We start from the raw sequence: 26,468 nt of genomic DNA, 5'->3' as shown, positions 1-26,468 counted from the left end.
CAACGTTACTTTCTAGAACTTAACTGCTGTTGATCTCAATGCAAAATGAGTTGAAACGCTTATTAAAGGCACAAGGTTCTAATAACTGTGCATGAAATATTTATAACCTGAGTAAATAAAACTTTAATAAACTACTTTTTTTGTGGATACATGTTTTTATCCAACCTAAACTGAGAATATTTTTGACGGGTCTCTCACCTACATCACCAGTACTCCTTCACGTGATGTAGCATGAAACGACACACTACAAAGCAATTAATCAGCAGCACATTTGCTTTGATTTCCATATTGCCATGCTAATGTATGCAGCTGCTCAGGGGCCATGGAGATAATCCTTCCACGAATCTCGGGGATTTGAATGTGATAATGAAGCTGAGTGGATCGCTCACACATCCTGCTCTGACACAATGATGCGCCTGAACAAAAGGAGCACAGAGAGCAGGTTTTTATCAGCTTGCACGTCTTACAGCCAATAATGGGGCCATGCATACATTTGAGGTCATTAGATGGGGGAAAAAAAACCTGTTAGGCCCCCCGACATAATGAATACATTTTTGTCAGGGAGTTCAGGCCGTATTAAATCAGCATATTCACATACAGGGTCACTGGTGAGAGAATGGGAAGAGGCCACCTATTAGTTTGCAGTCTTTATAAGCTATTTGAACAGTGTGGACAAGTTGATGACAGAGAATAAACACAAATTAGAGCATCATCTTTCAAATTCAAAACACCCAAAGCACCCAAAGCACAAAGTCAGTGAGCAGAAACACATCAGCTGCAACCACAAACATCCAAAAACTGCAGTGTGACCAAAATGCAATGCCTTTTTTAGTCCTGTTTACTTCTCAGGGAGTCGTTTCTCTAAACCAGACACATCCTTATCAGTCTGACATCTGCCTGAGAACCACAATGGGTTTCTCACGGCCCGCTTCACCAGACTTATAAGGATCGCAGAGTGAATCTCGGAGGTTTATTATGTTTAGAAAATCAATTTAGCTCCTTTTAAATCACCTGAAATGAAGTGTTTCCTTTCTGCATAGCACTGGTCTGGAAGATAACAGCGCTCACACAAACACCCAGGTATGATAACACACAGAGGTTTCGTGTTAATTTATAGTGAAGTGCAAATATTTTCCACTGGACCGTCGTTTCAAGGCCATGGCGAAGCAAACGTCACGGCTGACAGTGACACAACACATTTGAGTGGACTGAAGCCAAAATATTTAGCTTAGTTTATCTCAAGGACGGGCAGATAATCACCCCATGGGCAGACAAATAGTTACTAATTGCTGCAATTAGTTTAGACCGGGTTAGGTCATACATGTTGCTGCGCTGTAACTGTCAACATTATTTTCCTTTGCTGTGGTTTAGATGTGGATGCTTTCAGAGGAAATCACAGCACTAATTCACAGCACTTCCAACTGTCAACCTGTCCAGCTGGACCTCAAGCGCTGACGCTTCCAAAGACGACTGACTGAAACTGTGACGTGCTTCGGCAGCCAAGCACACGCTATGACCACAAGGAAAAGATCACATCGCCATGGTTACTCAGAGTGATAAGGTCAGTGTGTGACGCTGGATGCTACCATCTCAGCAAACTACTGGAAGGTTTCCATCAGCAATCAGTTGTTGCAAATCCAGGGTTTTTGTTGTTTTGGTTTCGTGCCTATTTTCATCTAACTATATATTCTTAATGAATCCTTAAGTCAGGCAGAGGCGATTCAGGATTTCACTTAAGTATGTGATGGTACGTTTAAAGAGTTCTTTATTCAAAATGGTTTACTTGTGGACACATTATCTAATGGCCAAAAATAAAACCCTACAGTGGCTAAAAATAGTCCCATTCAGCAGTCCAGCTGCAGAAGACAAGAGAGAGCAAATATGAGAGCAAAATCTAGAAGAAGGAAAATTTACTTCTCAAACTGCAGAAAACAAACAAACCAACAACTGGTAACAAACCAACAATTTATTTTCTTAATGATGGTACAGGGACACACTGATGGCTGTAAATGTTTGCTGAAAACTCAAACATGCACATAGAATTGAATCTGCATTGATTTCAGCATGTTAATAAAGAATAAACAACCGTCACCGCAGGTGTAATACAACTTACACCACTGGATCTGCCTGGGAAGCTTTGTTTACCAAATCATGAAAATACATTTTTGAAAATTCATTCCTGTTTATATGCTTTCAAAAGTTAAACCTTGCTCGTGTTTTACAATTCCTGCAGCAATAGTTTGGAACTCATCATAGCATTCATACACATGTTCTCAGGTAGGGCCAAAGACTTGTGACTATTAATGGTGCATTGGTTTCCCAAGTAGTTCAAGTCTAATAACACTCAAGGCTAGTTGAGTGTCCTCCACCGATATTTTAATTTTCACTTAAATGTTTGAACACAATTCTGACTGCATATAAGAGGATGCATTTTTCTCAGACACCCCACAAAATGAAGATGTACTTGAAGGCTCTCGATATACAACATTTAGAGAAAATGTCTGCCACAACACTTGAGTCATGCCAGAACCCATAATTGAGGTGCTGCCAAAATTCCCATTTTGGATTTTAGCAAAACTGACCTGACCGCCTCGGCACAAATAAAGCTGAAGTTAGAAATTAAAGAGCGTTGTACTCCACACACTTCGATGGAACAGTCGTGAAGTGTTTCTGACAGATAGTCATTAGCCTCTTCAGTCCCTGCAGAATGAAAAGAGGAGAGGGGGAAAACAAAGGTAATTAAGTTGGCAGTTAAAAGGATAAACATGGTTCAACTATATCCCACCTAGTTAATTCATTTCTCAAATTGCCTGGCAAAACGTGCATACACTACATGCAAATCAGTCAGTGTGCAGGTTTCAGCATAGTGCCCCTCATGAATACCAGTCAAACAATTATGTTATTGGATGTTGACATGAAAAGTGAATATGCATCTGATTTTAGTAATAGAACACTGGAGCACTTCTAAATGAAGAGCTTATTTCAGTTCTGGGTGATTTAGAGTTTCTATTTGAGTGAAAACAATAGAATTGTCCTTTGAGTTCAACACTCTGGAGTCTTTTGTCAATATATAAGCTCAACTTTTCAGAATTCTGTGTCCCGGGAAAGTCGCCTTAGACTTTGTAAAACTGCAAATATAAACATATTACAATTACTTCATCAGTGGATCAAAGGTTCAATCACCATTGTATTACCTCCTTTGGCGATAGCGACGAAATAGACATTTATTTAAGTCTAAATCTTTGAGACTGCCACTTAAAGTAATCAAAGTATCGATGTGAATGAAAATAATTATAATGTTTAGTGCAAAATAAGGTCTAAATATGGAATTACAGTTATCTGGGAAATGTTGTAATCAGACACTGTTTAACCTAGAAGAACCTCTACTGTGAGGGCAAAGCTCTTTATCATTAGATCATTATTAGCTTTTATATAATCTTGAGGGTCATGGCCTGAAATAAATACCAAACTGATAGATTTAGATTGTAGGGCATAATCTCTGGGTCTCACCTGGATGTATTTTCTCTGTGTCTCGTCGTTGAGAACGTGGGCCACATGCTTGGAGAAGATCTTTTCTCGGCCAGTACGAGCATGGATACCCACCATGGTCACACCGATAGGCCAGGGAGCATTTCCAATGGCCATCTGCAGGTAGGCATCATTTGCCTGGACAAAACGTTGAATGAAGTTAGTAAAGTAATAAAAGGGCCTTACATGGTCAGAACCACTGTCATACAGATAACAAACCTTGACATATTCTCTCTCCAACATAAATTTAATGATGTCTGTGATTGACTCTTTGATGTCAGCTGGTAAATTCTGAAAGAGATAATAGAGAAAAGTGATTAAATCCACAGCTAATAAACAACATCCTTGCAGTGCGTTTTCCTCTCTCTACGGATGTTACCTTCTTTCTGAGCTTCCTGAAGAGAGGTTTGAGGTAAGACTCGGTCTGTGAGTGCGTTGCACTTGCCAGCTTGCCCTGAACGCTTCGCTTCACGTGGTCCTCTCGGCTGTTCAGATCTTTGGCCCAAACACCAAGAAGAAACTAGAATACAACACAGAGGGGAGGAACGCACACCGGTGTTTGAGGTGCTGACCACGTTGAAAAATAATTCACCAATGTTTTGAAATGCAAGTCTTCAGGGTATGGGGACAAAACAGCTCCATAAACATTAAATAGTGGATAAGACATGGAGAGGAGTGACCTTGATTATATTAACATATTGTGGGAGGAGCCAAGTACATGACAACATGAACAGCAGCGACAGTAGTGTAAGAACATTGTTAATCCAACAGCTCCCTCTAGATCAAACGGTAGAGCATGATTTTCTTCCCTTACCCTCAAAAACTTGTCGATAAGATCCTGATCTCCGTAATCATCTCCTGTGCCGAGGCTGTCACCAAGAGCCTGAAAGAGAGTTTCAGTATCAGACACAAACTGAAACATAATCATACCTTACATAAGAACACGATTCATAAAAATGTGTTACTGGTAAAAATGTTGCAATTCCCAGTAGCCCATAGCTTGATCCAACAGAAATATCACGTAACCATGTCAACCACACAATGTCCACCATGCAACGTACCTCTAATTCTTCTATAGTGGTGTTTTCTTCATGCACTTTCAGGTCGTGCTGTTTGTCCACTTCTCCTGCCTCCGTCCCTCCAACAATCTCATTCAGGTACTGCTGGTCAATCTTGTCCATGGCTGCTTTAAGGTCATTCCTCAAGCCCTAGATGCAGAAGCAGTGTTAAAGATAGATAAAATGTAAAACACAACACAGATTCACTGCTTTATAGAACTTCGTTTCTTTCAGCTTTGTTGAAAGAAACAGTCAAATTTGCTTTCGTTGATGAAAAGTGATGGTTATGGTGCATGTGTATTTTGAAGGCTCGACATCAAAATATTAGAGACATGTAATTTTACAATGTAAAGGTTACTGTGAGTTTTTTTTCCTAGATAAGATGGACGTGAAACTGGATGATGTCCCACTCCAAAACACACCCAGTCCTACCTTGTTTACTTCCGGGGTCAGAATCTCAATCTTCCTGAGTCTCTGGAAGGCATCATAATCGGACTCTGCAAACAGTCGGACCGGCTCGCCTCGTTCTCTGAGCCGTCGAACTGCCTATACGAACACAGCGATGCAAAAAGAAGCATTAAGTTGATATAAAAGGAATAGTACATTGAAGGAAGTTATTATTTTATATTCACTCACTTCCTGTCGTGACAGTGTCATTGGTAGTTTCTCTTCTGTTAGTTCCATTTCTAACACTGGATTAGCTGAAGTGGATGGCTCCTCTTCTTCTTTGTTATCAATCTTATGGACAACATGGAGGGAACAGAAATATACTTATTAAAAGGGATTATAGAAGGTCTAATATTTGATCATATCAAAAAAGTGCTCTTTCTGTGCCAATGCAAATGAAACAAATATAACTTTTATGACATGAAAAAACAACAGCAATATCTTTATGAGATGGAAGGAAGAAGATGATATGTATCACAACGATTCTGGTTTGCACACTTTCACATCCCTATTTTACCTGCTGCTTCTCTATAGAGACAAGTCACCTAATAATTGACCAGTAAAAGCAAGCATTTTGAATATTACATGAATCTAATTTAATTGTGTGGCATTTGAATGCTGGTTGCACCAGCTAAAAGCCAAATCATAAGGCAAAAAAAAGGAAACTCAAAGTATGCTACCAGATCATGCTTTCAGGCACATGCATCACAGCACTCTTAGATTGTGGTATAATGAGCACAATCTAAAAGAACAAACAGAAACTGATTACAACCAGTAATGGCCATTGGTCAAATAAAAAAAAACAGTGTATTGCATGTGTGCAAAGAGCATAGCTTTGAAGCCTTGCACAAAGTAGAGCAGAAATGCACCAAAGAGCAACTGTTACAAGGCAATGCAAACTAGTGACAAAAAACCAGGGGAAACTTACAGTTGGTCAAATTATCAAAGCTGCTGTCACAGATTATGTGCAAAATAACAAGTGCAGCTTGGTAACAGAATTATCCTTTATTCTAGTTCAGTATCTCATGCTGAAATCCACACAGTGCCTGTGTCCCACTTTGTCTTTGTGGATTCCATTCCTTGTTCCCTTACTTTCTGACAAGCGATTGTTGCCGAGTTTGTAAGTAGTCTGTAAAACATAACTTGTCCAGCAGTCTAGTTGTCACGGTGGTTGCTGCATATAAAATAAATAGTTAAAAGCATCAATATCGACAATAGTACAATAGGATTGGAAGCACACGGTGGTGCAGCAAAGTCATCTAATGCAGGTGAATTTGAATGAATTCATATTTTCAAATGCTTTTCTGCAATAGGCTAAACTTCTGATTTATCATTCAGAAAAAGATGAAGGTTTACATTTTCTATTTCCTATGCCCGATATCAAATTAGTATACGTTTACTGATTGATTGAGTTTTCTGAGTTAATCTCATTATCTTGCACCGACACAACCAGCTCACATGTGGTTATTTCTAACAACACGCACTGAAAAATAATCTCCACCATTTCTGCTTTTTTATCCTCACTGGCTAGAGAATGAACTTTCAGGGTGCCAAGGAAGTGGAATCCATCGGGATACAGTGTGTTTGATCCTTTTATCATGCATCCTGTCAGATACTTCCACTGTGCAATCCCATACCTGGCTCTCGGGAGTCTCTCTCTGAACCTACAGATGCAGGCAGCAGAGGCAGGTTGGGGAAAAACAGCAAACACAAACACTCATGTACACCTGAGCATCAATGACTGACCTTATTTTGTTTCCTGGCAAAAAAAGTTTAACTTCAGTGTTAAGAAAGTAAGAAGAGAGGTAAGGCGGTGATATATGCATGTGTGTGTTTAAGACAGCAAGAAAAAGAGAGTGATGTTGAAATCAACCTTATATCCACATCTTCTGAAGTAATCTTCTTGTTCCTTGCGTGCAAGATCGGCCCTTTTGAAGAATTTTTTCGAGCCCTGGAAGCAGAAAGATATTTGGCTTGTTTTACAGTCCCAATCAAACTTAATGCGCGACGCAAAACATGGGCTCACAACAAAGATGCCTAAGGCTGACCCTTTCCTTCTCAAGACGAGGGGAAACGAGGCTTGTGACTGTGCGAGATGTTCACATTAAAGACGGATTTCAGCTGTAATGTTAGCTAACTCGGTGGAGTTAGGTGAGCTAGCAGTAGGGGAGAACTCTGGGCAACTAATCGAATTGTTTCTATCAGTTTGCCATGTCTATTATCAGTCAAGTGTCGGTCTTATCGTGTTTAACGTTAACTATATCTTGTTCTGTACATGGAGTTCAGCTTAGGTTCAACGCATCAATCGATACATGTAAATAATATCGATGATTCTGGAAAGGCAGCGTTGACTGAGCTAAGTTAACTAGCTAGTTTAGCAACAGGGCTATGCTACCAAGCTAACGAAAACAAGCAATTTCATCCGCTACTCACGTCAATAAGCTGTTGGTCTTCGACTAGTTTCCTTTTCCTAGCGATCTCAGCTTTCAGTATATCCATTTCAAGTAACTAAAGGCGGTCGCTTTTCGTTTATGTAAAAAAAAACAATAACACATGTAGAGGACGTTCGCAAATACGCTAGCGTCGCCGACGCTTCAACCGGAAGTTGACTTTAAAACCGACCTGAATTTCAGCATAAGAGTCCATTTACTTTGTATTGTTGATTGTGTTTCAAAATAAAGTAAAACATAAAATGTAGGTGAGTCCAGTACTGACCATTTAAGTAAGCATCTTAAATATTTAGAGTTTTCTAAGAGACTTTAACTAATAATAAAAAAACAAAAAGAGTGCTTTATGTGTTTAAGCACTGTTTGAATACATAACTAATATACTCAGATCATTTTAAGTTTGTCTGACTCACCTCATCAGGACTAAATGACATTACAACCAGACTGGTGATAACCCACTTCTTTCAGTGCATTGCAAGCTGGTACAAAATCGATTTTTGGAAATCATTTCAGGATGAGCATGGAGAATTGGGGAAGTTGTAGAAAAAGTAGGACCAACTTAGTCTGCCTGCACTTGTAAAATACTCACTCCTCTCCTCTGTCAGTTACTCAGAATTTATACAGTTGCCTGAAGCAAGGTCAAGACTGGAGAGAGGGAAAATCCATCCATTGATTTACAATTATACGCTTCAGTTGGAAATAGATAGCAAGTGTGCCAAAAAAAGAAGATTTATATAATATAAGTTATGGCTGCCATAAGGGATCAATGTAATTAACTAAACAACCACCTCACCAAAGTTTCAGTAATCTGCTACTCGGTTAAACCGTTGGTTGAATTATTATTATTTATTTTGTGTAATAATGACTCGCCCTAACACAAATAATATACTAATAAGACCGTTATTTTATTTTTTTAAATCATTTGAGAATCCAGAAAAAAAAGTTTATGATTCAGTGTGGTCTCATTGCCTATTGCTTTTGTTCAAATGTCAGTCAGCATTGTTTGGACATCACAGTGGCAAATGTGTGACTCGACCTTTTAGATGAGAACATACCATCAGGTGGCGCAAAGGGATATGTGACGAATTTTTAATATTAAAGTCATTAATTTATTTACATGGCGAAAGGGAAGAACCAGCATCCCTTTCGGGAACGGGAATAGACAGCATTTATCAGGTCTATTAAAGCTTAACGCGATGGAAACGTACCGATAAAAAAAGGATCTATAGAGCAGCCCGAGGAGAAATGTAACTGATTAATAAGGCAGACGGACATTGATTCCGCTGAATGTCTCATAGTGATTTCGGTTCTCTGAGGAGCGATTTTCGACAGCACGTCTTGCTGTAGATTAACGTTATATCCCCCCTGAAGATGGAGTTAGGGGAAAGGAAGAGGAGAAGGAAGTCACAGAGCTTTAAACTGGTCACGGATGAAGGTAGGCTGCTGAATGAATGCAAGACCTTGCAAGACGCGCGTCTGTGTCTGGGTGTTTGTCTGGCGCCGTGTGCCAGCTGAGGCGACTCTGTAAACAAAAGGAACGGCCACGACAATGCCCAGCCTGTGCCTGGGTTTTAACCAACAGCTAGCCCTACTCATTTAAGTCTCACATGTGAACCGGACACCAGTCGCATGGATTCAAGAATGAATGAATTGTCCAAAATGTATTTAAAAAAAAAAAACAAGTTGCGCATTCTGAACATACAACATGCAGATTGTTCACTTTCCGCTGAAGACGAGGCCACCTCTCTCGGCAACACTTCTTCATGCCACCTACAGGTGGTGGTTTCTGCATGGGATGGGAGGGGGATGGGATGGGATGGGGGTACTGCGTTGGTTGACATCACAGTCCCTGTCAGCGTTGCAATGCAAAAAGGCTGCAACATCATCCTGTAGGTCTCATCGTGACATTTTATTTTAAATTCATTTCAGAATTATTATTATTTAAAAAAAAAAAAAAAAGAATATTGCTTTTTTTTTCTTGCAGATTTGGCCCCCTCATATATGATGAATTCCTCCTGCAAAGATATCGATGGAGAGCCAAAAGATGCTGCTGTGCCTGACGGTATATGTGCTATTGAAGTTTCTACGACATGTCATGGCAGATCGCACTCATTAGAATGACCCCCTTCTTTCTCCACGTAGATTGGCTGGAGGACGAAGGCGTGGAGATCAAGAGGCAAATCACAGGAATGATGAGGCTTCTGAGTGATAAGAGCGGCAGGGTATATCAGCGTGTGGTGATGGAGCAGGACAGCTCAACGAAGGAGCCCCAGGATAGACATGTGACCTGGGTCCATCAGCCTGCACTTCCATCTCTGGAGGACCCCCAGACCAACAACTGGAGCTCTACAGGGGACCCAGGGCCTTCCCCTTCATCCATATCTCCCCCCATCCCCAACAGCCCGGGCTGTGGCCAGTACAGCACCCGCTCCAAAGCCCTGAGGCTCCTCAACAATACCAAGGGTGCGATCAAAGTGAACGAAGGTAATGGTAGGGTACCAAAGCAGGTTTAAAGACGAGAAATCCAGCTATAATTGAAAATAAAGTGTTTTAGAAGGTTTTTGTTGTAGAGGTATTTGAACAGAGGTACTTTTATGACAGTCGAACACTAATGCACTTTGTGACATTACAAGAAATGCATTGTGCCCCTATGAGTTTGCATGTTTAAGTATCACCTACACACTGCTGTCTTCCCAGCAGATGTTGTCCCTCCTGCTACGCCAGAAGCCCCCTGCTGTATGTGTAACTGTAAGGGCACCTTGCAGGCGATCTTGCAGGAACTGCGTGCCATGAGGAGGCTGATGCAGACTCAAAAAGGTCAGTAGATTAACACAAACATATCACATGCTGTGAAAAAACTAGGAAAGAGAAATTATAAGGTGTTACCATCTTTTTCTAGCATCCTTGGAAAGACAGGAAGAGGCTGCATCACCATGTCCAACCCGTCTCGGTCCGGGCCCCGCTCCTCGCTGTAGGCCCCGCAAGAGAAGGCCAATCTACAAAGTGGCACCGCTGACTGCGTCTAGTACTAGAAGGGCTTCTCTTGGCCCTCTGGAGGCATCGCCATTAATAGCTGCGCCTGCAGAATCTGGAACGAGGGAGGAATGTGACAAAGAGCAAGGCTCATCTACACCCAACAGTTATTCCGTCTCCTCTGAGCTTTCTGTGCTGCCACCTCAGACAAATCCAGGAGCTGTCAACAACAGACACAATCCTCTTCTGAGCCAGCTGAGGGAACCTCGGTCATTAGAGGTAATCTGCATGCTCAAATTCATGAATTTATTCCAAAGAATTTATTTTCAGAATGTTTATAAATATGTTTACTGTATTTACATTGAGAAAAAAATCCTAATGTGCATCTGAAAAATCCGATTGTAGAATTGTCAGGCGAAAAATACACGTTGAATTCATCCACCTATGAAGTTGCCTTTATTTTCTTCCAGATTTTTAATGGAAAAATGCAGAACTAAGGCAATTGATTTTTTTCTATGATAAAAAAAAAGTCTCTCTTCAGCATCTCTCTTAACAAGATTTTTTTAAATACATTTTATTTTAAAACCATTAACTTATGTGTATATATTTAAATCTCTTGTCAGTGACATGCTTTGTTGCTAAGGAGGACCTTTGTGTCCACTGACCTCTTTGGGTGTCGAATCATAAGAAGATATGAGATATTTCGTTTAATATGATAATCATCATGCTTTGTTTGACAGTTCACAGTATGTGTTATTTGATCTTTTTCAGTCTGAGGTGCGTCTGGCAGAGGATCATGATGTGTTTATCTCAAAGGCTCAGCTAGACTCCATCCTGGTCAACTATACGCGCTCCGGCAGCCTGCTGTTCCGCAAACTGGTGCGCATCAATAAGTTGTTGTTAATTCATTGGCCCTTTGATTACAGTTGACTTTACAGTCTCATGGCACCACTGGTTAAATACCTTTTATTAACAACACACGCTTCACATATAGACCGAAGGTCACAACAGACTCAACAGTGTTTTAACTATGTGTTAAGGTGTGTGCCTTCTTTGACGATACGACGCTGGCTAACTCCCTGCCGAATGGTAAAAGGAAGCGAGGGCTCAATGATAACCGTAAGGGCTTGGACCAGAACATTGTTGGCGCCATTAAAGGTGAGATGCAAACCAGTCAATCAGTCTGTTTGTACCTGAGTATAATAATAATGACACATGAATTAAGTTATTAATGAAGAATGACTATAGTCACATGAACTGTGTCCAGTTTTTACAGAGAAATACTGCACTGAACACCGGATAGAGAAGCTGCCCGGGCCACGAGACTGGGTTCAGATCCTCCAAGACCAGATCAAACTTGCCAGGAGGAGGCTGAAAAGAGGTACCACTGTAGAGTCTGCTGCTAAATGACCGCCTTTTATTGAAGAAGTATATGTTTACCCGCATCCTGTTTTAACCACTGAATCATGTTTTATTATGCAAGTCATATGCAGTTATAGTCAATTACAAAGTGACCAGTGTAAGAGGAGGACTTCTTTGAACCCGTCAGGTTAACATTGTTCTTCCTTTGACTCCTCAGATGCAGCAGAAGCAGAAGAGGTCTTAAATGGACCTTCCACAAGTATGAAACCTCTTATTTAAATGGCAACGTGCCATGACATTTGACATACTCACACAGCCTCCCAAAATGTCAGCTAATTATCTTCACACTATGCTCCTTATCCCCATCTTTCACCTCTCTTTCATGCCAAGATAGCATTTCTCTTTCTGCAGTCTCAGATTTGCTTTTGGTTATTTTATCAAGGAAGGCTATTTGACCCGTAAAACATCCATCAAATGTCTGAGCCTAGTGGTTTGTACATAAACACAGGGTTGCACCAAGGCTTTTATGGTGGTGATATTTTATGTTTGAAAATGATTTTCTTTCTCCATTTATAGGTTGTGACTACAAAAAGCCTGCAGGTGTGAGGGGGGCAGTGGTGAACATGACTGGTTGATTCAAGGGGCTGCCACACGGGACTTACACTAGATTTGTTGATTGTCCTAATTAGTTCTCTAACTTGGTGCATTTTGACACTTGAAGTAATTCCTTTGCAGCTGTAATCTGCTCTGTGTTATGTTATAGATGTAAAGGGAAAAAAACTCTCTCTCTCTCTCTCTCTCTCTCTCTCTCTCTCTCTCTCTCTCTCTCTCTCTCTCTCTCTCTCTCTCTCGCTCTCTCTCACACATGCAAAACATTGTTTTTTCTTCAGGCAGATATTGGGACCTGGGATTTTATGCCAACAGACACTGACCTATACACAGTGGTAAAGAAATGGCAGATCATCGTGTTCAAAAGTGACTTAGTTTACATTATAGGCTGCTTGCCTAGTTATCATGTCATTACTAGTCTAAAGTCTAAAACAAGACGATGTAGGATACTGTAACAGTAAAGCATTCATATATTTTGCACAAATTACTTTTTACAGGAAGATTGTGCCTTTTAAGTGACCAGTAAGTCAGTTCTTCAATGGGTGTAATGTGTTGTGCAACGTTGACCTTAATTACAAACATAACATCTCCATGTAAATAGCTGATGTATTTTTTGGACAATTTTGCAAATTAAAAAATATGTTGATAGCCTACAACTGGTTGCAAATATAAGATGTACAGTATTCTATGAAACATTTTTCTTGTCATTATTTAAATCTCTAGGCTGTGCATATCTATTGTACTATTGTTAATATTGTGATGGAATTACATTTTTCTTTCATTTTTCACTCACAGTGCATATGACATCAACAGTTGTTTCCTTGATTAAATATGGTTTCCTGTCCATTTTGTCTCTGTGTATATTTTTTATATGCTAGACAGTAAAATTGACAACAAAGGAAATGATCAAACAACTTCATATTGCTGGATTTCTTTCTGAAATATATTTAGGACTAAATAAACATGAGCATAGCTTTGATCTAATTTGTTAAAAACTATCTGATGCAACATTAACATAAGTCTATCAAAAGATAAGTTCACAAATGTAAGTTTATAAACCTGAGCCTAGGTTAGGTGCCTTTGCAAAGCTATCTTATGTTGTTGTGGGTGCAATTGGAGGGAAAACGGTAAATTAAAGGTACACTCCATTGTAGAGATTTTGTTGCCAGACTTCACAGCTCATTAAAGGGGATGTTAAAGCCGCCACTGTACAGGCAGAGGACCCTTTGAGATCTCGTCAGTTTCCTCTTTGTATTGTAAACCATATGTTGTTTAATGAAGACGACGCGTGGTCGGATACTTATGTTCGTTAAATTGTATTAGATTATACGCGACGGCTCTATTTTTGCGTCGTCTTGTTTCGAGTTAGACGACAACTATGTTTCACTTTTCGTCAGGCGTTCTCGGAGGACGCCCGATTCTGGCCCCAATGCATTCTGGTGCCGTCCCCGCTCTTCTGTCGGGATCCACCGCTAACGTGAAGCTGGTAAGGATAAACTGGACAGAGCAATTAAAGGGGAAATGTTGCAAGAATATAACTCCGCTTTGGTCCTAAAATCGCATTTAGGGCAATTGTTAACACTTCTATTGCACCATATCATTACAAACTTTGCACAAGTAGCATGTTGAGTGCTCTTTTATTGATACGTACTCTGATGTTGCACACATCGCATGGCGACGGACAGGAAAGGGTTAATTTTTTCCGCCGCCGACATTTTTATTCGGCGCTCTACGGCAACTTTTTTTTTTTTTTTTTTTTAACTTACATGTGCAACGAGCTGGCTCTGTATTCCCCAACTAACGTCACGTATCACATTAAGGCTGTGGCCTGTACAGTGTGTGTTTTTAAACGTAGTACAGCCAACACATTCGGGTTCTTTGTTGCACAGAGCTGCTCACGCTCATCAGCTCATGCATTGATCGGCGTTTTCAAGCGAGAGCTAGCGTACAAACGGAAACCGCATTTTCAGCTAAACAAACACGGAAAATGCAGCTGTCACTATGGGCACCGTTGATCACAGTAGTTTTTAACGTGGCGTACAGTACAGCGCATAGTTCATCTCTGGGCAGGGCTGGTGTAGTTAGCAGCGCCTCAGGGTTGAATGAACTTCGCAGCGTTGTGTCTCTTGAACACTCCCACTGTGTACGAACCGAGGCCCCTTCAGCAACTTGCATCAGTTTAAACAACAAACGGGAGGGTTGCGAGTAAATAAAAAAAGTCTGGCTTCTCTGTCAGTTGGCCAAGTCTTTCACATGTCCGATGTGTTGCATTTGATTTCAAATATATGACAATCGATCAGCACGCACCAGCTGATTGTAAAGTTTGTGGTGTGCGCGCGCGTGTGTGTGTGTTGCACGTACGTTATTGAGTCTTGGATGTTTGTCATGTGTAATAGTGTATGAGTGATCACTTTAGAATCCTACTGATCCTAACGTGCGTTTTCTGACATAACCAACAGAATTTAATACATTTTATGCACTTGCAATAATTAATTTGAATAATGTCGATGTAATTTTACCCCCTCACATGTCTGTATAATCAAATTCAGTCCAGTACAACGAAGCTACAAATATCCTACATGTATGAATTGTTAAGATTTAATGTTAAGATGCGTTAATGTTGTTTTTTATGTAACTGTAAACTGGTCAAATGATGAATATTTGTTTTGGTTTTGGACCATTTTTCAGACAAAACAAGCATTAAAGACATTAGCTTTCTGACATTGTATAGCCTCATATAAATCAAGAATATAATTGGCAGATACATTGATGATTTGTTGATTGTTCCTCCATGCTTATTGTTTAGAAGCCCTGAAGATGAGTGCAGAATTAAATCAACAGCTCTCTCTAAAATATACACAATCACAAGTACTTTGTTTCAGCCCATTGGGATATTGAAATGCTGTTTATAATCACCATTTTTTTATGGTCCTGTCCTGATGTGCTTCCAGTGGTGAAGACCCAGAGTTTGTTCAGACATGTCCGTGCGGGAGTCCTTTAACCCCGAAAGCTATGAGCTGGACAAGAACTTCAGGCTCACACGCTTTGCGGAGCTCAAGGGCACCGGATGCAAGGTTAGCTCTCATGAAAATCTGCCTCGGATGCATAATTTTCTTTGTATAGCTATACATATTAACTAATTCTCCAGATCATAAAACAGTTTTAATGGTGGTTATTGTCTTTGGACACAGGTGCCCCAAGATGTGTTACAGAAACTGTTAGAAACCCTACAGGAGAACCACTATCAGGAGGATGAACAGTTCCTGGGGGCGGTTATGCCCCGATTAGGTAATTATGATATTCATATAGCACTGTAATAACAAATAACTTAACCTCGTCAAAATATCACATACAGAGCTCTTTTATTTTTGAAGGCATAGGAATGGACACTTGTGTGATCCCCCTCAGACACGGAGGCCTTTCTCTGGTCCAGACAACAGATTACATCTACCCCATTGTGGATGACCCCTACATGATGGTATGGATCTCCTCTGTTATGGGTATTCCTTTTTTCTCTGTTGTGGTCTTATTAATTATACATGCATGTGACAAATGGAAGGAGGCCACTGTTTTAAATCTTTGTCTGTAGTATTATACTTTTTGCACCGACCAACCCTTGAAGCGCTTCATTATCAGTACCTCTATTTTCTAGGGAAGAATTGCTTGTGCCAATGTTCTAAGTGACCTGTACGCCATGGGAGTGACAGAGTGTGACAACATGTTGATGCTTCTGGGAGTCAGCAACAAGATGTCAGAGAAGGTAAGAGGCACGCCAGTTGATGCGCAAAGTTTTAGATCTGGTTTAAGGCATTAACTGTGAAGAATCAATTGTGTTAATTGCACAACAAATCAAATACCACACATATTATTGTTTAGCTTTTCTGTTGTGCTGCCGGTCTCTGCTCTGAATCTTCTGGGTCTTTACAGGAGAGAGACAAAGTCATGCCACTGGTCATCCAGGGATTTAAGGATGCATCAGAGGAGGCGGGTACATCGGTAACAGGAGGACAGACGGTGCTCAACCCCTGGGTGGTGATGGGAGGAGTGGCTACAACAGTCTGCCAACCCAACGAATTTATCATGTACGAGTGAATTCCATATATTCTTACTAATGTATAATTTATATATTTTCTTGTTATTCAAACAACCTTGATGATGCCACGTTTGATATGTCACAGGCCAGACAATGCAGTGCCAGGAGACGTGTTGGTGTTGACCAAACCGCTGGGAACACAAGTTGCCGTTGCAGTACACCAGTGGCTGGATATTGTAAGTCTGCCTGCGCACTCATTTCACACTCGTTATTTTGTATGCACTTCTTCTTCTTTTTTAGGATACGCACTAACACCATTGTTTTTGTGTTGTTTTGTTTTAGCCTGAGAAGTGGAACAAGATCAAGCTGGTAGTAACCCAGGAGGATGTAGAGCTTGCCTACCATGAAGCCATGATGAACATGGCTCGGCTCAACAGGACAGGTAAAACCTTTATGAATCTAAATAATTGATCTGCAGTCATAATTGCCTTTTAAAATATTTATATTAAAAAGTCTTAAATTTTTTGTATCTGTAGACAACCCGTAACAGCAAATCCAACATATATTTTTAAATACATGGTTATTTATTGTTTTAGATGACACAACATTGCCTGTAATGAGTGAATAATCCATATTTGTTCATAGCACTAAGTAGTCTTTAACCATGAAAACAGAATCATCTCTCTCTCTCTTTCTCTCTCAGCGGCTGGTCTCATGCACACCTTCAACGCTCACGCCGCTACCGACATCACAGGGTTTGGCATCCTCGGCCACGCTCAGACGTTGGCACGGCAACAACGAAGCGAGGTGTCCTTTGTCATCCACAACCTCCCAGTGCTCGCCAAGATGGCCGCCGTGTCCAAGGCCTGCGGGAACATGTTTGGACTAATGCACGGCACCTGCCCTGAAACATCAGGTGTGTGTGTAGACATGGCTGGTCAATAAAATGCCCAACATACAAATTTAACGTTAATGCATGATATGGAGGCCATAACAACAAAGATACAGTCGGCTTACCTTTACATTATTGACACTGAGCGGTTGTCGATCCCCGCCTCCTAGTGTCTGCAAGTGTCAGAAAAACACTGAACCCCAAGTTGCTCCCCGGCTGCCTGTCAGCAGCCAACTGCTCCTAAAATTTTTAGCACGGACTAAATACAGAGATCAGATTTGCATGTATTTATGTATATATGATGCATGTTTTATGTGACAATTTAAATAAATTGAGTGAAATTTGAGTTCAACATGAAGAGAGACAACATAAATAAAAATAAATATAATATTTTAAGTTGGAAACAGTAAAAATCTCATTGGTAGTCATTAGAAATCCTCTGAGTATGACCTATGAGTAAAGGTTGAATTTGGAACAACTCATCTGTTAAACAATACTGAGAACAAAAAAACTCCTAAGTGGAAACAAGTAAAACAGGAACTAGACCGGAAGATGAAACTCGCTGTGCCAAAGCGCCATCCAATGCCAATCGGGCTCTTTGCCCCAGGACTACAATGTGATCAGTATCAGAGGCAGCATTTAGATCAAGCAGCGAGACAACAGAGCACTCCTCAGCATCACTGCACATTAAAAAACTGAATTTTAGACCCTTGTGACTGACGGATTCTCCTTTTCTTCGCAGGAGGACTTCTCATCTGTCTGCCTCGGGAGCAGGCCGCCCGCTTCTGTGCCGAGATCAAGTCCCCAAAATACGGCGAGGGCCACCAAGCGTGGATCATCGGAATTGTAGAGAAAGGAAACCGCACTGCTCGCATCATCGACAAACCCCGGATCATAGAGGTTGCGCCACAAGCAGCCACGCAGAATGTCAACCCAACTCCTGGTGCTACTTCTTAATCCTCCGTCGCTGCATCATAGACCGGAACCCTAAAGCTCTGCTGAGTGTTTTTAGACACATAAACTACAAAACCATCCTAGAGTGTTGAAATATATACACATAATAGTATGTACACAGAAAAGACTGGGTTGGCGTGCATCTACATGAAAAAAAGCCCCGCACCGTGGCCCAAGGGGCATGGCGCCACCCAGTGGACTCAATCTGATGATGGTCATCCCGATGATAACAATTGGTAAGAATTAGAGCATACTTAAAATCCATTTGCCTTTCGTGTCTGTCGTGTTCTGTTAAATGTGTGTGATTGGCAGGCAGCTTCTGATAAGCGAGTGATGATGATGACAATAATGTGATACTGTTGATTCATTTTGAATCTGAGGAAGTCGGGTGTCCGTTGCCTCTAAAAAAAAAAGTTGCTCTCATCAAGCAAGCTGACCGCATGATGGTGTTTTTGTTTGTCCATTCACTTTGTACAGTTATAAACGCCTAGTTTTAGTTCATTGCTGTAACTGATGCCTTGAAAGAAACTGTGTGACCAGAATGGTTTGTTTTCTATTACTTTTACTTTTTGTATCGTCCCCAACTAAACTAATAAATATTCAAATAGAAGGTGGTTTGTTTTGCCCGCTCTTTGGGAGCTGTAATCAAAAATCAAATCTGACAATGTCTACTTACGCAACAAAAAAGCAGATTTTTAAAAAAAATTTTTTTTACATCAAACAACAATTGATTGTTCATTGTGCATAGACTTCGTCATAGATGAGAAGAAATCTGCATACTCCTCAGGAGTTGAACCTTCTATCATCTGCATTGCAAATATGTCATCATACTGAAGGTAATGTGTAGAGTTTGCATAATACTGTGAAAAGCAGTCTGGGTTGTTTTCCGACAAGCCCTCGGTGAGTTTGTTGCCTTTGTTTAAGATCTGGTGCATTTAGATTAGCTCTCAACGTTGCCCCGAGCAACTGTTATGAAGCTTCCAGCTGAAGTCCAGATGGTTTGGTTTATCCTAATAGTCTGGATGAATGACGGATATCAGGAACAGGATATGACTTCCACTTCTTAAAATAAACATCTCTTACAATAATTGTTTTTCTGTGTCTGTTCTTTGGTTATAAAAGACATTTATATGATTGCTTAATTGTGTAATGAAATATTTGGAAATATGAATATATATATTTTTTAAATCCATAAAAGCTGCTGAGGCTGCTTTTTTCAAACAAATTTTCATTTTAATCAAAATTGACAACAGCAATTCATAAATACTGACATGTCTATATTTACAAGTTTCAAATGCACAAATCATAGGTCATATATAAAGATTATATTTAGACTTATTATATTAGCTTTATATACAGTCTATGCATAAACACAATTCCCCGTTATTAAAGCTAACGTGTATTTCCCTCAGCGCCAAAGCAACACAGCTCTGGATGACAGAATATAAATAGAAATAAATTAGCGGAGTAACAACTATTCCTTTAGAATGGCTGAGTGGAATGGCCAGCTCTTACATTACAAGTGCAACCTGTCACCAGAGCTTTGTTTTTGTTTTCATGAATGAAGCACGCCTCACATTGTATGTGAGCCAAATCCAGCCTACACTCCTCCACAGTGTCCATCAAATGTGCTTTTTCCCATTTTCCATCGGTGCATGCAGCTTCGCATTCTCCACCATCTTCTTATCATTTTCAGGTGTGAAAAGGGCTCGGATATCAAGCATGGCCTTACAAATGTGCTGACCAAACCGGCATGAATCCTGAAGGTCACACAAAAAGCAATAACAGAGAGAAGGAGAGGGAGAGAGGGTGTTGAGTTGTGAATGGTTGCATACAGCAGTATGGACAACGGATGGATCGATAATATGCATTACTCTCATTTTGTGCCCTTACCGTGTCGGGGCTGGAGAACTTGCTGGAGATGTGGAATGTGACCAGGTTCTCCCCAACAATGATATAAGACACACCGTAACCATCATCAGCCACCTGGTGGTAGACAAGAGACGGCATCACATTTCTGTCAACGGGTGAAAACATTATAATTGGTGTGTAAGCCAACACAAAACAATCTAACTCACCGGGCCAAATCCGCCTCCAGCACTCACATATTTAGGGAATTTGTTGATGTCAACTAAGTTGAGTTGCTGCTGTGGAGTCTGGCTGGTTGACAACTTCCAGGGTTCTGAAAGCACCTTGAAGCAAAGACATTGAATGTCAGTGGAGATAAGAAAGGTTGTGATATGTATGTAAAGAGGAAAATGATAGAGAGAGGGTAGACGATCATTTTAAACCTTTTTAAGGAATGGAGAGTCGACACCGAGGTACTTGGACACAATGTAGAGGCAGAAGAGGTGGCGGTCGATACCAGAACCAGTCATGGCCAGACGATACATGTTCTGATGCTTATCTGCTGCCTTCCGAAACAGGGCGAGTCTCTGAGCATTCTGATCACAAAAACAACCAGCACAAACATGTAGCATCCAGACGAGTACATATGACACTAATATCACGTGGAAATCACCTTATTTCTGTTCATGCATGCGCTGATTTAACCCTGCCAGAACATTAAACAGTCCAGGGTCCAGGGGTCACTGACATACAAAGACACACAGGTCTCGGTGACCAAGTCCTGGTCAGCAGCACAATGTGACCTTTCATAAAGGTTTGTCAATACACACAAAGTCACTGTTGGGAAAATTTGTGAGACTGATAATGTGACACCAGATATGTCCAAAGTCTAATTATTTTGCACGTAATATATTTACTCCATTAAAAGTTGTTTTTTTTAACTGGCATTATTCTAAGTACTGTGTGTGTTGGTGCCCTGCTTACTGTTGCACCTGCGTCCTCCATGGCTCGGACAAATGCAACAGCCTCGGAGGTGCAGGAGCGTACCGTTTCTGTCCGACCGTCTCTGAACATACGGGTCATCGAGGACTCGTACGTCAGACAGAACACACCCTGGTCCTAAGAAACAGACGGATTAAAGTCATTTAATGATGGTGGATGATATAATCAAACAGTGGAGCGATGTGAGTTAAGTCTTTACCCTGAACTGTGCCAGCTGCAGGGCCATCTGAATGAAGGCGTCGGGGCTGCACCTGCACTTCTTGATCAGGCCTTTCCCAAACTCGGCAAACAGATGGCCGTGGAAGTCCACGTCATCAGCGATCTGCTTGGCTGACAGGTATGAACTCTCAATGACATCTTTGCACTAAGAGAGGGGAAATAGCTCATAGCCTACAGCAAATACCAATACATGCAAATCAAATAGGTCAATGGCAATCAATGATTGCAGGCCCTGCTGTACCTCCTTTGGAATCTGCCACTGTAGTCGAGTGGGATAAGGCAGGCCTTTGTTCACATCCCCTTTACAGTGTCCCTCCTCTGTGTAGCCGAGATGGAAGCAGTCCGTTGCAAGGACGTACTACAGTATACGGGCAGAAAAATGCCGGCTGAAGATTTCTGCAAACTTTAAATCATTGTTTCGTAAAAACAACATCATATTTTATATACCTCCCACATATGTCCTACAATTGGTGCATCAGCCCAAGAATGTTCAGCATTTACACCCATTTTTCCATTTGGATAAGAGACCAGGGTGAAAGACTTATCAAACCACCTGTGAAAAAAGAAAGAACAGTTTGTTTGTTTTTTTTCGGAAATTGAACCACTAAAAGTTGAATCAGTACTGCAGCAGAGACCTTCCGTTGACTTCTCTGCCTACCTGTCGTAACATTTCCCATGAAGAAGGGATTTGGCGTAACTGTCAAGCGAGTTGGTCTTTGCAGGGTCGTAACCCTGCGGCTCGTCATCTAGTGTCAGGAAGAAAGCAGCGGACTCGATGGAGTCCAGGGACACTTTGTTTCCTCCCAGGCTGAAATATTTGATCCGAGCCCGAGCCCATGGAACTCTAGAAGGGGATGTGACAGTAAGACCATTTTTTATCGCATTTTGTGTGCGTGCATATGATTGTGCTGATCGTGTGTGTGTGTGTGTGCTTGTAAACACCTGTTTCCTGCAGTCAGGGCAGCTAATTTGAGTTCTCCCGGCTGAGGTTCTGATGTATCATTGAGGATCCTTTGAAACTGCGTCTCAAGTTCGCTGGGTAAGAGGTGGCGCCCTCCAGTGTACAGCCAAACTTGGAAGAATCGGCCCTTGTGGTAGACAACCAGGTGCTTGCGGTCAGTCAGGTGCTGCACAATATCTGCGAGGAAGGGCCAACAAGAGTGTGAACACATGGACAGGATTAATAAGAAACTTGCAGATGACTAATCTCAAAGATAAAGAACCTGACGTGCTTGTACAAACAGATTGATGAATGCTCCCTTTATTCCATATACATGCAGTTGTTAGAGGGTAAAATCAGCACTGAAGCACATTGGAATGGGAGCTGAAACTTTCAAGCCAGGTGCACTTCTGTTCACACCTCAATTAGTGATGTCACAGCAGGTATTTAACCTTCAACTGCTGATGGAAAACATGTGCTGTGACATCAACCCAAGTCTATGCGTTTGAGCGCTGATTAAGTTGCATACCTGTTTCAATCCCAGGGATGCGACTGGTGTTAAATATTCTCTCCATCTGAGTGGAACACATAGGGACCGTCCCCAAAGCCCTCAGCTGAGAAGAAAAAACAAATGCAATCATCAGTAAATCAGTAAATGAGGAAGTATGTATGGTTTTGCGGTGGCTGATTAGGTCACATTGATGGCAGAGTTGTAGTGAAGTCATGGCAACGGTTACCGGTGCGTGTTCTCCACGTTCCAGTTTGCGGCGGTACTGCAGCATGGCGTGGACCACGTTCCCTGCTCGGGCAGCCTGGCGGTGCGTCGGGGTCACGTACAACAGGTCCTAATACACCCACCACAAAATACAGTCTTTAGTCAACACAAACGGACAGAAAGCAGAGGACAAATATAAATCACAAAAAGAGACATTTAATACACATTTGACTTATTATTCCTAACAACAACAATTATCATGTTGGTCACTGGCATTTAGGTGAAGTTTCAGGACTTATAGGTATTTTTTTGTTACTTCTTCTTGTTTAAAAAAGTACATTTTATGTACTCTTTCCCCACTTGTTGTAAAATCTCTGTATTGATATGAAAAGAAAAAACACACAAGTGACAGTCTACTGTGTCCTACCATTATATAGAAGTTACTGTTCACCATGATAGGACTCCTGCCCCTGAGGTAGATGTACTCCTCCCACCAGTCACTTACCTAGAGAAGATAACACATTATTATTGTATATTATAATCATTTTCCCATTGCATATGACTTCCACTGTCTCACTTTTGATCACTACTCACATAATTAGTCCCCAACCAGGATTTTAGGATTAGGTATCTCTGTAGCTGGGCTGCTTTGGATTCTTTAAAGTCATTGGCCAACGTCTCCATTTGGTTGTACTGTTCACTGTCCAGCAGAGGACGGACTGACTCCAGGTACTGTGGAGAAAACATTGTGTGTGTTTGTCGTCGGGACAAAGGAGCAGCGTGATATAGAGCAGCATGAGCTCCACAAACAGAAAACCTGGAAGTGCAGCGAATGGCACATGACAGATTTGTATCCACTGAAGAGAGCAGGCAAACTCTGTCTGTATGCTCTAACACGATGCATGTATCAGATTGTTGGAAAAGGCTTCATAGGTTTAGTTAATGTGCTCGATTTAGGTAAAATTGTATTTTAGAAATGTTGTAATAGTTATGAACTATAATGTTTCCATGTCATTCATTAAAGATGCCACATGTGTGTTGTGGTCATGGGAGGTGAGTATCGTGTCATTTCCTACCCCGTGAATTGTATCGTCCACACTGGGCACAGGGAGTCTGGGTAAGGAGGCCTGGAAACTGTAGAGCAGCGGCCTGCGTCCAGAGAACATCTTCACCAGACTCTGGTAACAAACAAACAACCCACAGCACATCATACACATTTATAGATGAAATGCCCCTTTATGGCAGATTGTAACAGGAAGTTAATAGATGATGTACTGCTAGGCAGAAGATTTTGAATACATGCATTCAGTACATTATTAATGTAATGAACAATTAAGGGGGACAAATGTACCAGCCACAGTTTGGTAGATGTGCTCATTTTCCCATGGGATTCAAAAATCCATCCATGGTAGGAGAGCAGAGCTTTGAGGGTGTATCTCAGGAGGTAGATGAGGAACAGCCACAGTCCCGTGGCAAACAGGATGGCACTCAGCACGGCTCGGGTCTGCACCGATAAACAGTCTCTGCACAGAAAAGGCAATGAGGTATGAAACAAAATAAATAAATAACAATTACAGCGTAGCTCATCTAAACTGACCTAAATGATGAGTAAACACTGAACACAACAAGTGATTCTGACCTCTGTGGCAGGTTTTCCTTGATGGTGTCAATCATTCCCAGAGAGGGGTCTACACGGACATACAAGGAACTCATCATGATGATCACAACGATCAGCCAACTGGACGGACTGGCAGGGTAGACTCCAGCCAAGACACCATTCTGTGAATGGCGAGCAAGAAGATCCCATATTAACACAAGATTAAGATGAATAAATGAAAATGCACAACTATTGGAAATCATGCTAGATACTAGGAAGCGGGTTTGTCATCTTATCGAGTGAACACTGACAACGCTGATGAAGCTACCTTGAATTGAATGGCTCGCTTCTTCCATGCGGTCACTCCAGAAAGGTAGATGTTTTTGATGACCTCTTGGCTCAGTTTCAGGTCCACACCATCCGGGCGCACCGTGAACTGGAAGCCCACCGCCTGATGCGCCTCAGCCATCTCTGAACAGGAGCTACCAACACAGAAATCAAAGGGACATCTTTTAAGTCATCAGGTTTCTGAAGGGAAATAACTACTGGAATAATGAAAAAAACAATAGAAATATGGTTGTTTACCTTCTCTGTACATTTCAATATGAAGTTTGTATCATTAATACGTTGTTCAGAATTTTAGATTGTATTAAAATAAAAATAAATGAAACATCACAATGTACTCCATATTCCTTATCTCCTAGTATTTAAAAGGTGCTAAATTCCATATTCAGAGCATTAAAGCAAACAACTGCCTGCTCTAGAGATAAAGTGTTAGTGGCTAAACGTCTACCTGAGCAGAGAATAAAGTCGCTCTCAATCGGTGTAAACAGAGTGTCTCTGTGCTTTGTTTACATATCCTGGCTTGCTGTGGGTCCTTTAATGTGTTTCCAAATTTCCACTGAGCCATGCATCACATTTTAAATCATTTGTTATCCCAATCCTGTTATCCTATCTTTAAAGATAATGTTTAACATGAAGAGTAACAACAAACTGAGTTCACAGATCTGACTCACAGTGTGTTATTTGGAAAGGAAAAGTGCACTATTTGTTGTGTTTGTGCATAATGTGATAGGGATATCAGATTTCAGAATGAGGGAAAAAAATATTCGGAGTTCATATACCACTCCATGTAATTTGTAGGGTGACGGGTGTAGGATTTCTTTTTCCATGTCATATGACTGGGCAGTCACCAAGTGGGACAAAGTTCAATGGCCAGATATAGCAGTACACCGGGTGAGCATACGCCAGACCTCAGCTGGGCAGGAAAATATAAACACACTTACAAGCAGCAAATGAATGCTTAACCCTTTGGTATTACACAACGCTGTCAGAATCTAGCAGCATTTATGTTTTAACTGGATAACTGATAAAGAGTCAACATGTATTGATCAGCACCTGACTTGTCATTTTGATTTTTCACCAGATTTCTTTTCCCACACATGGCTAAAAATAACACAACCCATACACAAGATGACACTAATTCAGCATTTTGATGTAATACTCTTGCATACATAGTTTACACAACAATTATCACGTGGAAAAATCTCCACAGCAAACACACTGAATAAACCTTCTAAATAAAAGAGGGAGCCGTACGTTACCTATGTCAGAACAGTCAGTATGATCCAGTCGGGCAGAGGAACGCCGTGACTTTGTGTTGCGTCAGTGAGCCGGTGACATTCCTCTGTACTCCGGCTTGTGTGATCTGTGTGACTCCAGTGCCCTTCGTGGTTTTCCTCAGGTAGTGAGATCAGAGCCCGTGCTTTCCAGCCCTCCCTCTCTTCTCCTTCCCAAACACCACTCTCTCTCTCTCTCTCTCTCTCTCTCTCTCTCTCTCTCTC

General features: G+C 41.2%; 4 protein-coding genes across 11 annotated transcripts; 2 read left to right on the top strand and 2 right to left on the bottom strand.

Moving 5' to 3' along the window:
• Positions 1-1,948: 1,948 nt before the first annotated feature.
• Positions 1,949-7,623, bottom strand: prpf18 (PRP18 pre-mRNA processing factor 18 homolog (yeast)). Of its 5 annotated transcripts, none has more exons than XM_084017963.1 (11): positions 7,467-7,623; positions 6,907-6,984; positions 6,671-6,697; positions 5,219-5,324; positions 5,019-5,128; positions 4,590-4,736; positions 4,343-4,411; positions 3,908-4,048; positions 3,748-3,819; positions 3,511-3,666; positions 1,949-2,700 (listed from the first exon to the last, which is right to left on the bottom strand). In XM_084017963.1, exons 1-11 carry the CDS (start codon positions 7,530-7,532, stop codon positions 2,620-2,622), a joined length of 1,053 nt encoding a protein of 350 aa, XP_083874089.1. In that variant the 5' UTR covers positions 7,533-7,623; the 3' UTR covers positions 1,949-2,619. The 5 variants fall into 5 exon arrangements, with proteins under 5 accessions (XP_083874089.1, XP_083874088.1, XP_083874091.1 ...); XM_084017962.1 differs by having other exon boundaries at positions 5,019-5,132; positions 5,223-5,324; XM_084017965.1 differs by lacking the exon at positions 6,671-6,697.
• Positions 7,624-8,670: 1,047 nt separating this feature from the next.
• On the top strand, positions 8,671-12,590 carry bend7 (BEN domain containing 7). Of its 3 annotated transcripts, none has more exons than XM_084017639.1 (10): positions 8,671-8,915; positions 9,465-9,542; positions 9,623-9,943; positions 10,181-10,297; positions 10,380-10,732; positions 11,225-11,332; positions 11,494-11,611; positions 11,721-11,834; positions 12,033-12,074; positions 12,392-12,590. In XM_084017639.1, exons 1-10 carry the CDS (start codon positions 8,852-8,854, stop codon positions 12,448-12,450), a joined length of 1,374 nt encoding a protein of 457 aa, XP_083873765.1. In that variant the 5' UTR covers positions 8,671-8,851; the 3' UTR covers positions 12,451-12,590. The 3 variants fall into 3 exon arrangements, with proteins under 3 accessions (XP_083873765.1, XP_083873764.1, XP_083873763.1); XM_084017638.1 differs by having other exon boundaries at positions 9,623-9,964; XM_084017637.1 differs by having other exon boundaries at positions 9,623-9,964; positions 10,178-10,297.
• A 1,247-nt stretch (positions 12,591-13,837) lies between these two features.
• On the top strand, positions 13,838-18,911 carry sephs1 (selenophosphate synthetase 1). The gene is made up of 10 exons (XM_084017961.1): positions 13,838-13,910; positions 15,376-15,498; positions 15,616-15,712; positions 15,799-15,902; positions 16,077-16,184; positions 16,352-16,506; positions 16,603-16,693; positions 16,800-16,899; positions 17,161-17,373; positions 18,092-18,911. The coding sequence occupies exons 2-10, from the start codon at positions 15,403-15,405 to the stop codon at positions 18,304-18,306; spliced, it is 1,179 nt and encodes a 392-aa protein (XP_083874087.1). The 5' UTR covers positions 13,838-13,910; positions 15,376-15,402; the 3' UTR covers positions 18,307-18,911.
• Positions 18,912-19,572: 661 nt separating this feature from the next.
• cpt1b (carnitine palmitoyltransferase 1B (muscle)) lies at positions 19,573-26,457 on the bottom strand. 2 transcript variants are annotated; one of them, XM_084018008.1, is made up of 19 exons: positions 26,229-26,454; positions 24,953-25,106; positions 24,667-24,806; positions 24,379-24,550; positions 24,104-24,205; positions 23,622-23,759; positions 23,455-23,532; positions 23,050-23,157; positions 22,842-22,926; positions 22,315-22,510; positions 22,031-22,216; positions 21,820-21,925; positions 21,614-21,730; positions 21,353-21,517; positions 21,136-21,270; positions 20,595-20,747; positions 20,382-20,495; positions 20,197-20,289; positions 19,573-20,063 (listed from the first exon to the last, which is right to left on the bottom strand). In XM_084018008.1, exons 2-19 carry the CDS (start codon positions 25,091-25,093, stop codon positions 19,926-19,928), a joined length of 2,367 nt encoding a protein of 788 aa, XP_083874134.1. In that variant the 5' UTR covers positions 25,094-25,106; positions 26,229-26,454; the 3' UTR covers positions 19,573-19,925. The 2 variants fall into 2 exon arrangements, 1 of the variants encoding a protein (XP_083874134.1); XR_014597764.1 differs by lacking the exons at positions 19,573-20,063; positions 20,197-20,289 and having other exon boundaries at positions 21,144-21,270; positions 26,229-26,457.
• Positions 26,458-26,468: the final 11 nt, after the last annotated feature.

The sequence above is a fragment of the Eutrigla gurnardus genome (genome assembly GCF_963514095.1).
Source record: "Eutrigla gurnardus genome assembly, chromosome: 9".
Lineage (NCBI taxonomy): Eukaryota > Metazoa > Chordata > Actinopteri > Perciformes > Triglidae > Eutrigla > Eutrigla gurnardus.
Note: the sequence above shows the minus strand (reverse complement) of the source record. Positions and strands in the feature narration are given on the sequence as shown.

Excerpts from the sequence above, each read along its gene's own strand:
- prpf18 (XM_084017963.1), bottom strand. The coding sequence starts at position 7,532 with ATGGATATACTGAAAGCTGAGATCGCTAGGAAAAGGAAACTAGTCGAA. Across the intron at positions 6,698-6,906 it reads TCAGAAGATGTGGATATAAG|GTTCAGAGAGAGACTCCCGA; the intron begins GTTGATTTCAAC and ends CTGCATCTGTAG. Across the intron at positions 5,325-6,670 it reads GAGAGACTCCCGAGAGCCAG|ATTGATAACAAAGAAGAAGA; the intron begins GTATGGGATTGC and ends GTTGTCCATAAG.
- sephs1 (XM_084017961.1), top strand. The coding sequence starts at position 15,403 with ATGTCCGTGCGGGAGTCCTTTAACCCCGAAAGCTATGAGCTGGACAAG. Across the intron at positions 16,507-16,602 it reads CAACCCAACGAATTTATCAT|GCCAGACAATGCAGTGCCAG; the intron begins GTACGAGTGAAT and ends GATATGTCACAG. Across the intron at positions 16,694-16,799 it reads TACACCAGTGGCTGGATATT|CCTGAGAAGTGGAACAAGAT; the intron begins GTAAGTCTGCCT and ends GTTTTGTTTTAG.
- cpt1b (XM_084018008.1), bottom strand. The coding sequence starts at position 25,093 with ATGGCTGAGGCGCATCAGGCGGTGGGCTTCCAGTTCACGGTGCGCCCG. Across the intron at positions 24,551-24,666 it reads AAGGAAAACCTGCCACAGAG|AGACTGTTTATCGGTGCAGA; the intron begins GTCAGAATCACT and ends TTTTCTGTGCAG. Across the intron at positions 24,206-24,378 it reads CATCTACCAAACTGTGGCTG|AGTCTGGTGAAGATGTTCTC; the intron begins GTACATTTGTCC and ends GTTTGTTACCAG.
- bend7 (XM_084017637.1), top strand. The coding sequence starts at position 8,852 with ATGGAGTTAGGGGAAAGGAAGAGGAGAAGGAAGTCACAGAGCTTTAAA. Across the intron at positions 10,298-10,379 it reads GCTGATGCAGACTCAAAAAG|CATCCTTGGAAAGACAGGAA; the intron begins GTCAGTAGATTA and ends ATCTTTTTCTAG. Across the intron at positions 11,333-11,493 it reads GCCTGCTGTTCCGCAAACTG|GTGTGTGCCTTCTTTGACGA; the intron begins GTGCGCATCAAT and ends CTATGTGTTAAG.